The 13725-nt window shown below is 34.0% G+C and overlaps 2 protein-coding genes across 4 annotated transcripts; one reads left to right on the top strand and one right to left on the bottom strand.

Moving 5' to 3' along the window:
• Positions 1 to 264: 264 nt before the first annotated feature.
• LOC121260821 (serine/threonine-protein kinase STY13-like) lies at positions 265 to 1791 on the bottom strand. Its single transcript, XM_041162856.1, has 3 exons — positions 1735 to 1791; positions 1614 to 1646; positions 265 to 650 (listed from the first exon to the last, which is right to left on the bottom strand). The coding sequence occupies exon 3, from the start codon at positions 644 to 646 to the stop codon at positions 401 to 403; it is 246 nt and encodes an 81-aa protein (XP_041018790.1). The 5' UTR covers positions 647 to 650; positions 1614 to 1646; positions 1735 to 1791; the 3' UTR covers positions 265 to 400.
• A 2493-nt stretch (positions 1792 to 4284) lies between these two features.
• LOC121259711 (5'-nucleotidase domain-containing protein DDB_G0275467) lies at positions 4285 to 13725 on the top strand. Of its 3 annotated transcripts, none has more exons than XM_041161430.1 (14): positions 4287 to 4731; positions 4811 to 4844; positions 5189 to 5392; positions 5484 to 5620; positions 5709 to 5858; positions 6112 to 6213; positions 7307 to 7471; positions 7735 to 7845; positions 8412 to 8509; positions 9195 to 9318; positions 9522 to 9611; positions 10501 to 10545; positions 12324 to 12644; positions 13368 to 13725. In XM_041161430.1, the coding sequence occupies exons 1-14, from the start codon at positions 4684 to 4686 to the stop codon at positions 13395 to 13397; spliced, it is 1659 nt and encodes a 552-aa protein (XP_041017364.1). In that variant the 5' UTR covers positions 4287 to 4683; the 3' UTR covers positions 13398 to 13725. The 3 variants fall into 3 exon arrangements, with proteins under 3 accessions (XP_041017365.1, XP_041017364.1, XP_041017366.1); XM_041161432.1 differs by having other exon boundaries at positions 4973 to 5392; XM_041161431.1 differs by lacking the exon at positions 9522 to 9611 and having other exon boundaries at positions 4285 to 4731.

Genomic DNA, 13725 nt, shown 5'->3' with positions numbered 1-13725 from the left:
TCCCTATCAGTAGAAATAAATTAAACCAAAAAATATACAAGGCTATTATGGAATCACCACCTTTACCTCTTTTTCTTCTCTTTAGCTTCTTCCTTCTCGTGAATATTTTCTCGTTTGATATTTTCTTTTCAAAAAATGCTTTAGTCGTAAAGATATTTGATAAAAATAAACTCGCAAGTTAATACAACTTAATATGGTATGTTAGATTGTAAAGTAGATATAACGTACGTATGATATGAAGCCATACCAATTTGTTAGTTTATATTTGTGAAATCTTTTTGTTGCTGCAACACTTTTATTTCTTTTCTAATCAGTCCACTGTCATTGGTTCGGTCATGCAACACCTGAAACGGGCCTTGCAGACATTTGTCATTATCTCTATCTATGCGTTCTCGAGCATTCAGACAACGCCAATGAAGGGAGGATTGACATTAGGGTTGGCATCCCAGCATCTGGCCATTATCTCACTGAGAACAGGTTGGCAATCATGGGAAACAATCAGACGAACACCCTTGTTAATAACCGCAAATGCTGCCTGCACTGCCGTCATGTTCTGGAACGGAAGCATTCCTGTGATTAGTTCCCAGAGAACAATCCCGAAATTGTACACATCTACTTTTTGTGTGTAAGGCCTGTGCTGGATCATCTCCCTGCATTGCCAGATAAGGAAATTTGCATTCAAGTTGCCCCAGAGTAAAAAGTTCAGTTTCAAATAGATAAAGAATTGGCAAGGGTGTCAGGTTTGGTGAGCAAGAAATGTCATACCAACCATCGATGCATAGCAATAGAGTTAAATCTTTTCCAGATCTAAGGATTAAAAATTAAAACAAAAATACACGTGCGAGACATGCAGATCACGTGTAGTAGATATTGAATAAAATCTATACTAAGAACAAGATGAAGAGGCCCTGTTAGGATACATAAACCTCTTCATCTTATCTTATCATTATAAATTTTCTAAATTTCTATACATAATATAATAAATAATTTAATTTTTTTAAATTTTAAAATAATAATATTATTAACAAATAATATTCTAATAATATTTTATTTAATTTTTATCTGAAACAATCCTATCTCATCTCATGTATCTCATCTCAGTTTCTAACAAATCTACTCTCACCGATTGTTGGGTCCCAACAAAGGTTATTCCAGTGCCATTCAATATCTCTGTTTCATTGTGATTACCGCCTCGAACAAATCACTAAACTCAATTCTACATCGCTCTATCTATTTACCCAAAGAGAAAATTTATTTTCCACCAGAATCTTCATTATCCCCGCTAAAGAGTAATAATATATAAACAATACATTGCACAATATATTGTACAACAATATTATAAAATGAGAATATTTTGTAAAATAATGTTACTTTTTTATAAGATGTTCTACAAAAATACCTCTCATTTAAAACATAATTATATAAAATATTATGAAAAATATTGTGTGTAAATCATTTTCCTTTTCACAAAATACAATAAAATGAAGCAATCCCTCTTTCAAAAACAATAAAAAATAAAAAAATTGAAGCAATCCCATTCAAATAGAACACCTAGAACCCATTAGGTTCAACAACTGCGAGCTTCGAATATAACATATTGCGACGAATTGTACCTCAATCTAGAGGGCTTGATCGCGCGATTCCCACTGAAATAAAAGATCAGAAAGATATGGACCGCAATAAAGATGGATTCGAAGGGTAGAGAAGCAAAGAAACCCAAGTGAGGGGGCTTACTGACTGGATCTTTCTTCTTCTACCAATTGTTCCGATCTTCGATGTCTCCTTGTTTTCTCTCAATTTCCTTTATAGTTTGAGTGGCTAATGCAAATAAAAGGTCGAGTTTGGCTAATAAAGCATAAAATTTACTGCATTGGATTATGCAAATTGACCTTTTTTTTTTTTGAAAAAGAAAAATGACTTTTAGTTAGAGTAAATTAACTCCTTAAATTTGATGTTTATGATAGCTAGACCAAAACTATATAAATGACTTTTATAATTATAAGCTGCTCCAGTCTCTTTTTGTCACTTTGCGTGTTGTGTTGCTATCCCTCGTTAAACTTCTTACATTCAATTTATTTTACATTAAATTATTGTTCTGCTATTAATTAATTTTATTCACCCATACTTAAAAAAAAAAATTGAAGCTCATAAGATTCTAGTACTTAATTATAATTTGTGTCTATCAATCATATGTTAATTATAATTTGATTATTAATTAACATATGCATGGTATAATTGTAACATATGAAAAAAATAAATTAGAAAAAAAATATTATTATTAAATTACTAATATTTTATTATTATTTTAACTAATAAATAGATAATCTAATATGAGATTAGGTTTTGAGTATACTAGTTAAATGTAAAATCATGTAATATTATGTAAATTATGACTTTATATTTACATAATCTAACGAAGATGCTGTAAAGGCTTGTTTAGAAATAGATCTCATCCTAAAATTCTCATCTCATTTTCTTTCTAAATATAATTCAAATACAAACATTTTCAAATTAATCATTATAATTTTTTCAAGCTGATCATTATAACTTTTTCAAACTTTTAAACAAAAAATAAAAAATAATTCAACTTTTTAAAATTTCTAAACAAAAATAATATTATAAAACTATATTTTAACAATATTTTAATTTTATAATATTTTTTTTCAATTCTTTTTTTCATTTTATAAAATTCAAAAAATATTCAACTTAAACTATCTATTTATAAACTATCTTATTATTCATAAAATTTTCTTCTCATGTCGCTCCCAATCGAGCCATAAGCTTGGGAGTGCTCACACGCTCATTTGTGTATTATTGTATTTCACATTTGTGCACGTGACTTTGAGGTATTATCCTCTCCATCCTGTGTCTTTCCTTGATTCACTAAAACTATTTTTTATTTTAAAGAGTAAGTGGATAATTAAAAATTAATTTTTTTTTATATAAATTTTATATTTGTTTATTTTTAAATACATGATGCTTACTTTCTCTTTTGAAATTTAGATACCTGCAGTTACTTAACGGAATGATGCATATAAAATAATGACTAATATTACGTATAATCGTGAAGTGTGTAAATATTGTATAATTATTTTAAAAGAGTAGAGCCTATTATTAAAATATTAAATTTTTTTTCATTTAAATTCTATATTTATTTATTTTTTTAAAAAAATTATACAATACTTATACACTCCACGACTATAAATATTATTTATTTAAAATAATTTATTGGCGTTACTAGACCACCTTTCTCCAGACTGCCGTTACTTTTATTTTTTTAATTTGTATTTTTGATTTTTTAAAGAGTAATATCATGTACAAATTTTAAATAGATAAATTTTATACTAACATTTATAAAAAAAAAGAGTCTTATTAATAAAAAATAATTTTTTTATACATATTTTAAGTGAGATCTACTTCTTTTTTTATAAAAATTTATTTAAATTTTTTCTATTTAAAGCGTGTACAAATTATTTCTATTTTTTAAAACTTGAATTTTTGATTAAGTATGAATCTGTTTCACTCTATGAAAATACTAATGTGACAAAGACCCATTGAATGAGTCCGTACTGTTTTGTATAAGAAGCCAATAAGATCTCACATCGTTTGAACAAGAGATATTTAATATTTTAATATTTTATAATAATCAAATGGCTTTAATCGAAATCATAACTTAGGCGTAATTTGCCTTTTTTTTTTTTATAAGATGAGACAGAAAATTTATGAATATTAATGAAATTTAAATATAAAAATGAAATGAGATAATTTTAATTTTTTATAAAAATTTGATAAAAGAACGAGTCAAAACATTTTTTAATGATGAGTATATTTTACACAAACTAATATCACTAATTAAATGAAAATCTTAACAACGTATTTAAATCGAAAATGACAATTGTTATATTTTTTCGAAAATATAAAAATGGGCCACGTGCTGCCGAGGTTTCATTTTTATTTTTTCGGTCCTTTTTCCCCCCCGCCCCCGCCCCACCCTCCCAAACCCCCGCGACCCAAGCCCCCCAGACCCCCTCCATGCAGCCCAGCGCCGCCGCTACCCTCCGTTGACGTCCACGTCGCCGCATCTCCAGGTATCTCTTTCTCTATCTCTATCCCTATCTCTCTCTCGCTCTCGCTCTCGCTCTCTCTCTCTCTCTCTCTCGATCTTGTTGTGGATTTATTTTGTTTGGATTTTTCTGGGACTTACATTTTTTTTTTGAATGGACTGAGTTGGTTTGGTTTGGTTTGGATTTGTGAATTGTTTTGGATGGTTTTGGATTTTCTTGGATGGACTGAGTTGTGGGGGGCTGGCGGTGAGGAACGGTAATGGCGGCGGGCCGGAAACATTGGGGGATCGACTGAGTTGTGGGGCTGACGGTGAGAGAAGAGTGCTTGTGGTGCGGGAGGTGTCTATGTGCTTGTGTCAGTACATGGTCACTTCGATGAACAGTGTTGAGATGGTGAAAACCGAGTGGGCTGAGATGAGATGCATTTGAATTTGTGTTTGTATACCAAACCATCTGTCCATACCAAACACACCAAGCACTATTCATTATCGTCTCTGACTTTCTCACACAAGTCGTTCATTCGCTGAGCTTTCAGGAGTCAGGACCCCCCCAAAAAAAGGCCCTAACGTGAATGAATTGCGCGACTTTAAACAGCTGAACCAACCTCATTTCTCCTCCCATGGCCTCCTTTCGCAGGCTTGTCTCCCTCTGTTCTTCCTCCATTAAAGTACATCTCTCGCTCTGGCCTCATATCTCGTGTGTTTTTGTGCGGCAGTCTTACAATTACCTTCCTTTTTCTGTCGCAGAGGACTGCATGCTCGGCTTCTGGAGTTGGAGAAGGTTCTCTCTTTCTCTGTCTCTCTCCACCACATATAAATATAAGCATATCGTAAATTTTGAAAAAAAAAAAAAGAAACGAATAAGTTTTAAATTGCATATATTCGTTTGCCTATGTTACAAATGGATAGGTGATCGCTCTTCATTTGGTATTAGACTTAAGGTTTTAATGCGAGCAATTATCAAGTTCACGTGCTTGTTTCGCTTCGTTCAAGTCTCATTGCTTCAATGAGACTCCTACAACACCACGATATGATGTTAACATGAAAAGTATTCATTTCACTGTAGACACGCTTTTTATTTCTTCAACTAAGCCTGACTGGAGTTGTATAATAAAAAAAATTAAGGGTTTGGAGGAAGCAAGCTTCGAGGTTATAGTGTGATTGCTTCATCCAGGCAAATTGAATTGAAGTCGAATGATGAAGCTCAGTCGAATACTGTGGTAGTTGATGATGAAATTGCGAAGATCCAGCATGCCTTTGATGCTGCAAGACAGGGCTTTCACAAGATTCCCAAGGCGCTGAAGGCAATGCCCAAGATGAATCCGAAGGGTCTGTTATGCTTACTTTTGTTTCAGCTGAATTTGATTAGATCCAGGATCAATGTGGTATTGATCGCTACTGTCGTTTATTTTGGAACTAGGCATTTATGTAAATAAGAACTTACGGTTGGACAACATACAAGTTTATGGCTTCGACTATGATTACACTTTAGCACATTACTCTGCCGATTTGCAGAGTTTGATTTATGATCTTGCAAAGGAGCATATGGTTAACGAGGTTAGCTTTATTCTGTCAAGATGATGCAATTAGGGCGTGCTGTATATGCGACTGTTATTTTATTGCTTGTGTATTTTGATCCTTTCAGCTTAGGTATCCTGACATATGCATGGAATTTGAATATGACCCGACTTTTCCTATTAGAGGCCTATACTATGATAGACTAAAAGGATGTCTTTTGAAGTTGGATTTCTTTGGGTCTATTGAGCCAGATGGGTGCTACTTTGGTCGTCACAAGGTATTTCTCATTTAATAATGATGAGACTCTTTTTTCATCTTTTATAGTGACAAATGTACTTCACATCTCTGTCTGACCTACCCATCTCTACTTTGTTGGTTAATAACTCCTATACTTGACATATTGTTCGAGCCTTTTTCCTGGCTCTATTTGACTAGATTGTTATTGCTGAGTTTGGTCAGTTAAAAGGCATAGATATATTTCAAATAGATAAACTTTTCTTACATATCTTTGTTTCAATATGAATATACAGCTCAGCAGGAAGGAAATAAAAGAGATATACGGGACACGGCACATTGGCCGTGATCAAGCCCGTGGGCTTGTGGGTTTGATGGATTTCTTCTGCTTTAGTGAGGTTAGTTGTATAAATTACATTATTTGGCTAGAGCCAGATGAGATGTGGTAGTTTCTGGCACATGTTGGGCTGGGAGACAGAAATGATAACTGTAGACAATGAACTTGTAACAGATTCATTCTATTCATGTTCATATTTTTCTTTCCTGCTGTGGACATGTATGAAACATGCCAGTAAACATTGTACATCATATGTGTAGGTTTTAAGGAAGAAATTGTGCTCACATGTGCGCACACAGACACACACACACACACACACAAAGAGAGAGAGAGAGAGAGAGAGAGAGAGAGAGAGAGAGATTACATCGATTGTTTAGATTTATTTTCGGTTGTGTTTGTGTCTTATCCATTTTTGCGTTCATGATACATAGGTTATGCATATAACTCTATAAATGGGTTGCATTAGGAATTGGGAGGTCCTTCATATTGATATTGACTAGTGAAGCGAACTCTCAGAAACTGGAGCATTTCGATTTGTTCAGTGCCCACAGAGAGAAAGAGATTAAATCTCTTGTATAATTTTCTTTCCGGCCGTGCTTGTGTCGTATCCATCTTTGCGTTCATACTACATAGGTTATGCATGAACTCTTTTCAAAAGATACATTAGGAATTGGGAGACAGCCCTTCATATTGAGATATTGATTAGCGAAATGAACTCTCAGAACCTGAAATATTTTGATTTGTTTAGTGCCCAAATTGATATACTATGATTGTAGAAAAAATTGTTTCTTTCGTTCATTTCTACTTCTTCATCCTATATATCGTCCATGTCCATGTCAAAGACAGAAACTGGAATGGATTTCAGCTTTATCCATGCATCCTAAATATTTAAGATTTGTGTCTTTTTGTAGCAAACAGACACTTAAGTGGAAATTAATGTTATACCCAATTTCGATTCTGTGAAACTTTCAGTGAATTGTATGACAATTAATCAATCAGGCCGTGATGTAGGTGGAGTAATTTTTCTCTTTCTTCTTTGTGGTTGATTTAGAGGAGTTATATTGGACATGTGTCCTGCTTACATATTGAATTACAGGGTATCTTTTGTTCTCTTTAAACACCCTGAATGTATTGTTTTCACTGTGGCTTTGTAGGCCTGCCTTATTGCAGATATTGTGCAACATTTTGTTGATGCAAAGCTGGAATTTGATGCTTGCTACATCTATGAAGACGTAAATCGTGCAATTCAGCATGTCCACCATAGTGGCTTGGTTCACAGGGGAATTCTTGCTGATCCTCCTAGATACCTAGTTAAAAATGTAGGTCTAAACATTTTTACTTTTTAAATTTCATGTATTCTGATTTATGCACCGTGCTTATTTCATGATGTTAGTGGTTTCATGACATAAGTTAAAACCCATCTGTCTGATATTTGTGATTTCATGATACAAGTAAAAGCCTAGCCATGTACCTGGTCTTAATCACATTTTATTTTTTGTCTTCCTTTTCATTTTACTCATAAAAAAAGGATTTTTCATCTTTCTGTTGAGACTTTGGACTTGTATTTATGTGGATAATTTAGGGGGAACTGCTACGGTTTCTCAGGATGCTAAGGGACAAGGGAAAGAAACTTTTCTTGCTGACAAATTCTCCATTTTACTTCGTGGATGGAGGAATGAGTTTTATGTTGGAGGTAATTCTCTCACAAGAATATAACATTATAACGCTTTTTGCGTTAGAAAATCAAGGGTTTTATGCTTGTTCAAGTGGGTTTACTGGATATGAAGAGCTTATTAAACTTTATAAATTTTCTACATTTTGCTGGTGAAAAAAAATAAGTTTAATGTCAACTTGGTCTTCTTTAGTTTCGGCATTCAAACATGCATATACATAGTTATTTGCTTTCTCATATAATGTTTCTGTTCTGAATTCTGTTATGAAGTTTTTTTTCCTTGTTGTCTTTCAATAGATCATGTGCAAACTACTCAGAGAATGCTAAAATAGTTATATCATTTATTAGTTGAAAGTTGGGTAAATGAGCTAAAAGTTCAAATTTTACAGATGGCATTAAATAATTACCTTATCCACTGACAAATATGAGTTCAAAGGAAGGCGATTGATATTGTTTGAGAGGACAGGAAGTTAAAGCATAATCTGTGTTGTGCATGTGTTGGCTGTTTGTTTGTTTGTTTTTTGGATGGCTAAACAACGTGTTGCCTATTTGTTTAAGTATAATTAGTGTTATTTTTATTTAATTAGGATTCTACGGGTTACAGAGACTCCTGGAGGGAAATTTTTGATGTTGTGATCGCTAAGGCCAACAAGCCAGAGTTCTACACCTCTGAGCATCCATTCCGGTTTGTATCTTCAATCTGCTAAACCATTTTTTAGTCTGTTTTTAGAGTCTTGAGCATAAGTTATAAAATCTGTGCTTGTCGTCATTGTTTTTGCTTCTTTTTCTTCTTCTACTTGTTCCTTTTTTAAAACTTTTTTTTAAAAAAATTAAAATTAATGCCTTGACATAAAATCAACATGATTAATGAGGGCATTTGGATTTCCCTTTCATTTTGAAAATAGCCACACATGGAGATTGGACAGTCACAATGAACCTTTATTGTTGAGGTTTCTGCTTTGCTGTTGTTCTGAAGAGAGCATGGTTGACAAACAAAAGAATAAAAAAGTGCCTTTTCCATAAAAAAACTGGAGTTTTGTACCTGACAAGTGTGAGGAGTTGATATGTCGTTTCTGCAAGAGTTTGAACTCATTTACTTTATGTTCTCAGCTATGGTTTTTGTTTCCAGACTCAAGACTTTGACATAGATATAAACAAACTGACTGGTTTTTCTTTTTCTTATTTTTTATGATTTCTTAGGTTATCTGAACCATTTTCTTTTCCTATGTCTGCTATTAGTTACTTTCCTCTCATGTTCTCTCTGACTTGACTACCTGAGTGTTATTTTCATCTTTCTAAGAAGGCACTGATTACCATTCTAATATTTTGTCTGGTGTCCATTCACTTTGTCCTTTGGATTTTCAATGTAGTTGTTATGACACAGAGAAGGACACTTTAGCTTTCACCAAGGTGGATTCTTTTCTCCCAAATAAAATATACTACCATGGATGCCTCAAATCTTTTCTCCAAATAACCAAGTGGAATGGCCCAGAGGTAAATGAACTATTATGATCTATATTTCATGCCAATCCACTTTCTTTTTTTTTTTTCAGTTCTCGTTGCTTGTTCAAAAAACTTAGTTGAAGAGCTTTGATTGCTTGTGCAAATCTATGCTCTAGAAATTATTATGCTTTTATGTGAAACTGATATGTCACTAAATCCCCCCCAACCTTTGCTTTTTTTGTTCCCTTTGTTAGGTAATATATTTTGGGGATCATCTATTTAGTGACCTGAGAGGACCCTCAAAGGCTGGTTGGCGCACTGCAGCCATCATCCATGAACTTGAAGTATGTATTTTTGCTAGGTTTTCCAACTTGTTTCTGAATTGCTTGTGGCAGGCTTTTCCAGAAGTTCAATTTTATGTATAATCAAGGACATCAACATAATTTAGAAAACGTAGACTTGATCTCTTAACATGGAAGTGTAAGGGGTTTGTTGAAACTGACTGGAATCTACAGGGTAGTGGTGTACCTAGCCCTTTATTTGAATCACGTCCTAAAGATTCCATGCCTTTTTTTATTTCATGCCTTAAGGATTCGGTCATAAAGGCCAGCTAATATTTCAAGAAGTTATTTTCCCCTTTAGTTTGTCTCTGAGTGAGGAGGTAGGTGGTCCATTATATGAATTCATCCCTCAATTTGATTACAAGTGTAAGATGTTCACTGATATGAGGTGCCTAGATGAGAAAAATGGAAACCAAAAAAAAAAAAAAAACAAAAGGAGCGTCTTTCTTACACTGCTTGCATTTGGCATTTTGATTGTGGAAGATATTCTTTGAAGAAGCTCCATTCAGAATTCAACAAATTTTGAAGGTGAATGAGATTGCATGAATTAGGAAAAAAATACAGCAAATATAGATTGTTTATGAATCTGACTCCTGCAGTGACATTGTAATACAAACTCTTAAATGCCAAAATATATAGGATTAGCCAATTCTGAATGCATTTTTGTGAGAGAAAAAGTAAAGGATTACTACCATGTTTGGGTAATGTCTATTGATTTTCAGAGTGGTCATTTGGAAATGCCGCTATATATCCTATTGTACTCATGGAATATTGGTAGAACTGAGATCAGAACTTGGGCAGCTTGTAGTTACCACCGGCTATCATGTTATTCTCCCTACTCTCCCATCCATCCTCCTTCCTCTCTAAAAGGGTGTGTTGCTAATTAATGCAGAGCGAAATACATACACAAAATGAGGATAGCTACCGTTTTGAACAGGTATTCTGCACTTTATTTCGTATTTCTTGAAATCTTTTTGGTAATCTTATACTTTTGTTTTCTCTTCACATTGTTGATAAGATGCGTAAGTGAATATAATTTGCCTGGTTGAATATTTGTTTTGTCGAACAGAGTTTCCTGTAGAGGGATAACATCTGTTGAGGTTTTCTGAGGCAAGATTCAGTGAAGACTTGTTATTAAGCCATATCTTCTTACCCCGACTGCAAAAAATAAATCAAAATTTTCATTGTACTTGTGAAAAGTGTTCTATCATGTGGCTAAATTGGTAGAAACTATATATATATATATTACTTTTTATTAATTTTGCATGGATTATGGATAAATCATCTAAATAGTTTTTCGAGATTGGCCAATTTCAAAGCATCCGAGATAGAATTGCAACTTGGGATAAGTAGGGGGAAATTTAGTGATAGGAAAAAGTATCAACTGATCCAAATCGGTGAAGTCCAAGAATTTTTTAAAGAAAAAAGGAGGCAAATTAAATGCAATAATTAAGTTGGGTTTTAGTAAATGTTATTAATGGAATGAAAGAAGTTTTGCAGATCAAGAGCGGTCAATGGATGAGCTTAGAAATTTCTTTTTCAATACTTTACTCCATTGATCAATTGTAATTGATTTTCATGGCATGACTTTTCATGAATTCCTTCTATCATTAATCTAGCACACTTAGGCATTGCTCTTGTATATGTCCCATTTACTTTGGCTCTTGCCTATTCTTATGGTCAATAAAATCTTGTTTACCGATAAAAAATTAATGACAATGATTTACCTTGGTTCTCTATGAGTCGGCCCAGAATGTTTACTTTGTTCGGCCTTGTATTTGAATTATATCAGTAAGTAGACAATTAAATCTCATGATGCCACCAACCAAAATTGGTTGACATGGATGCCATGAGAGGATTTAATTTGCTTTATAGCTTAATCAAATATTCCAACAAGTAACTGTCAGATGGGTATTTTAAATGACATACGACATTTGGCCTACATTCTAACAAGCAAATTAAATGAATTGATGAGTAGGCTAACGAATTATATAATTTTCTTGTCTGGAGTGATCCGTTGTTGGACATCTATCCATTTTTTTATTTTATTATTATTATTATTTTTCTTTTTTGGGTTTTGGCTTTTTTTTTTTTTTCTAGTGATACCACTGCTTTAGTATAAAACTAACATTTTGTTAACAAGGACTGTTGGACCCCTTGATCTGCCCCCACTATTTTGGCAGGGCAACCCACAGGCCACCTTGTTTGGTTGTTTTTTTTTTGTAAGTAAGAAGTAATTATATTGATAAAGATAGGCATAGCCCAAGTACAGCGGAGGTAAACATAGAGTACACCAAATTAAGAACTAGAAACTGTTACAAGAAAGTCATGGAAGCTGAGACCATTTAACTCTAAAACAATGGGCCGCATAAATAAAATCTTCCAAAAAATTACCTTGTTTGGTTGTTGACACGCCACTTAGAGAATTTGGAGTGCTTTTGCCAGATTTGGCTCACTTCATGCTGTCAACTAGTTTGTTTCTCATAGGAGTTTGTGGGCTTTGGTTTTTAGCTTGCCAACTAGTTAATCAATGCAAATTATTGATATTATATGGTTGTTGATTAGGTTGGTGTAACTTTGATATAGCGTTTTCTTTTAAATTGGTTAAATGAATTCTCTTGCTCTTGGTTGATGATGAGCTGTGGCACATTTTTTTCCTCTGCTTTTCAAAGCTTTAATATATTATGCTTAATTCTGTGCCTCCACTATGGACAGGCAAAATTTCACATCATACAGGAACTGCTGGGTAAATTGCATTCAACTTTAGGTACCAGCCAGAGAAATGCAAAGTACAAGTCACTTTTGGAGGAGCTTAATGAAGAACGGCAGAAGGCATGCAGCATGATGAAGAGAATGTTCAATAGATCTTTTGGAGCTACATTCCTCACTGACACGGGTCAAGAATCTGCTTTTGCCTATCACATTCATCAATATGCAGATGTGTACACCAGCAAGCCGGAGAACTTCTTATTCTATCCTCCTGAAGCATGGCTTCATGTACCCTTTGATATCAAGATCATGCCGCATCATGTGAAGGTATGTCTCGACATTTATTTATACAAGTTATATTTTAATCATTATAAAACTGAAGTACATTACGTATTCATGTTTTATGCTTCATGTTGTTGGTTGCCTTTAGTTAGAATGAGTAGATCTGGTTCCTATGAGCAGCCTTTGTAGTCAATTATTCATGGGATTAATCGACCCAAAATAAAAATGGGAGATCATCTTATCAAGTTTGTAGAATAATGGATGGGTAGTCTTTATTTACACTGTTTGAGCTCCTTATTCTCACTATTATAGTGCATAGTTATGCTTGAATCATTCACAGGGTTGTTGCATTTTAAGCTTCTTTAGTAAGCATCTGTAATCTGTGATTTTTAACGTGGGGTTTACGGATTGGACCTTAAGTTGCTCTATAGTCTTGTTACAGAATGTGATCTGGCCGCACTATTTAGTCTTGTTACAGAATGTGATCTGGCCGCACTATTTATTATACAAACTTGAAGTTCCAGTTTCAGGTAATCTAAGAGATGTAACTAGTGGGTGGTTTTAAATATGCCAAAGGATGCTTTAGATTATACTTCCGTCCTCTCCTTACCTGGCTTATCCGTTATTGGTCCATGTGCTGGGTTTTAGTTATGGTTTCCATGGAGCGTCATATCTGGACTCTGGAGATTGTAGTAGTTGTTACGATGGTCAATGTCATGTTTCCTCCTGCATTCTGTCAATGCTTCTCTTACACGTTCCTTATTCCAGGTTCCATCAACCTTGTTCAAAAATCAATAGTATTCCTCAAGACAAATGTGGATGGGCTGGTTCACTGATACTTGGGATAGTATTTGTCACCAGACATGGCAGATGATGGTTGTTCATTCATTGAGGATTTGCCAGTAGTAAAAAGGGAGATTGCCGGTATGTTAATTTTTCCATGATTTGGATGGGATCCGAAGGGTACCAAAAATAGGCATGTGAATTTTGTATCACATTCATGTCTTCTAGTGTTTCAATCATTTTAGTCGCCACAAACAATATTACTTGTGTACCAACATTAGTATTTTTTTGGGGGGGGGGGGGGGGGGGAAAGAGAAACAAATGAATTTTCCATATTACCGTC

Source organism: Juglans microcarpa x Juglans regia, chromosome 4D, assembly GCF_004785595.1.
Source record: "Juglans microcarpa x Juglans regia isolate MS1-56 chromosome 4D, Jm3101_v1.0, whole genome shotgun sequence".
Classification (NCBI taxonomy): Eukaryota; Viridiplantae; Streptophyta; class Magnoliopsida; order Fagales; family Juglandaceae; genus Juglans; species Juglans microcarpa x Juglans regia.
This window is presented reverse-complemented; position numbering and strand designations above follow the sequence as displayed.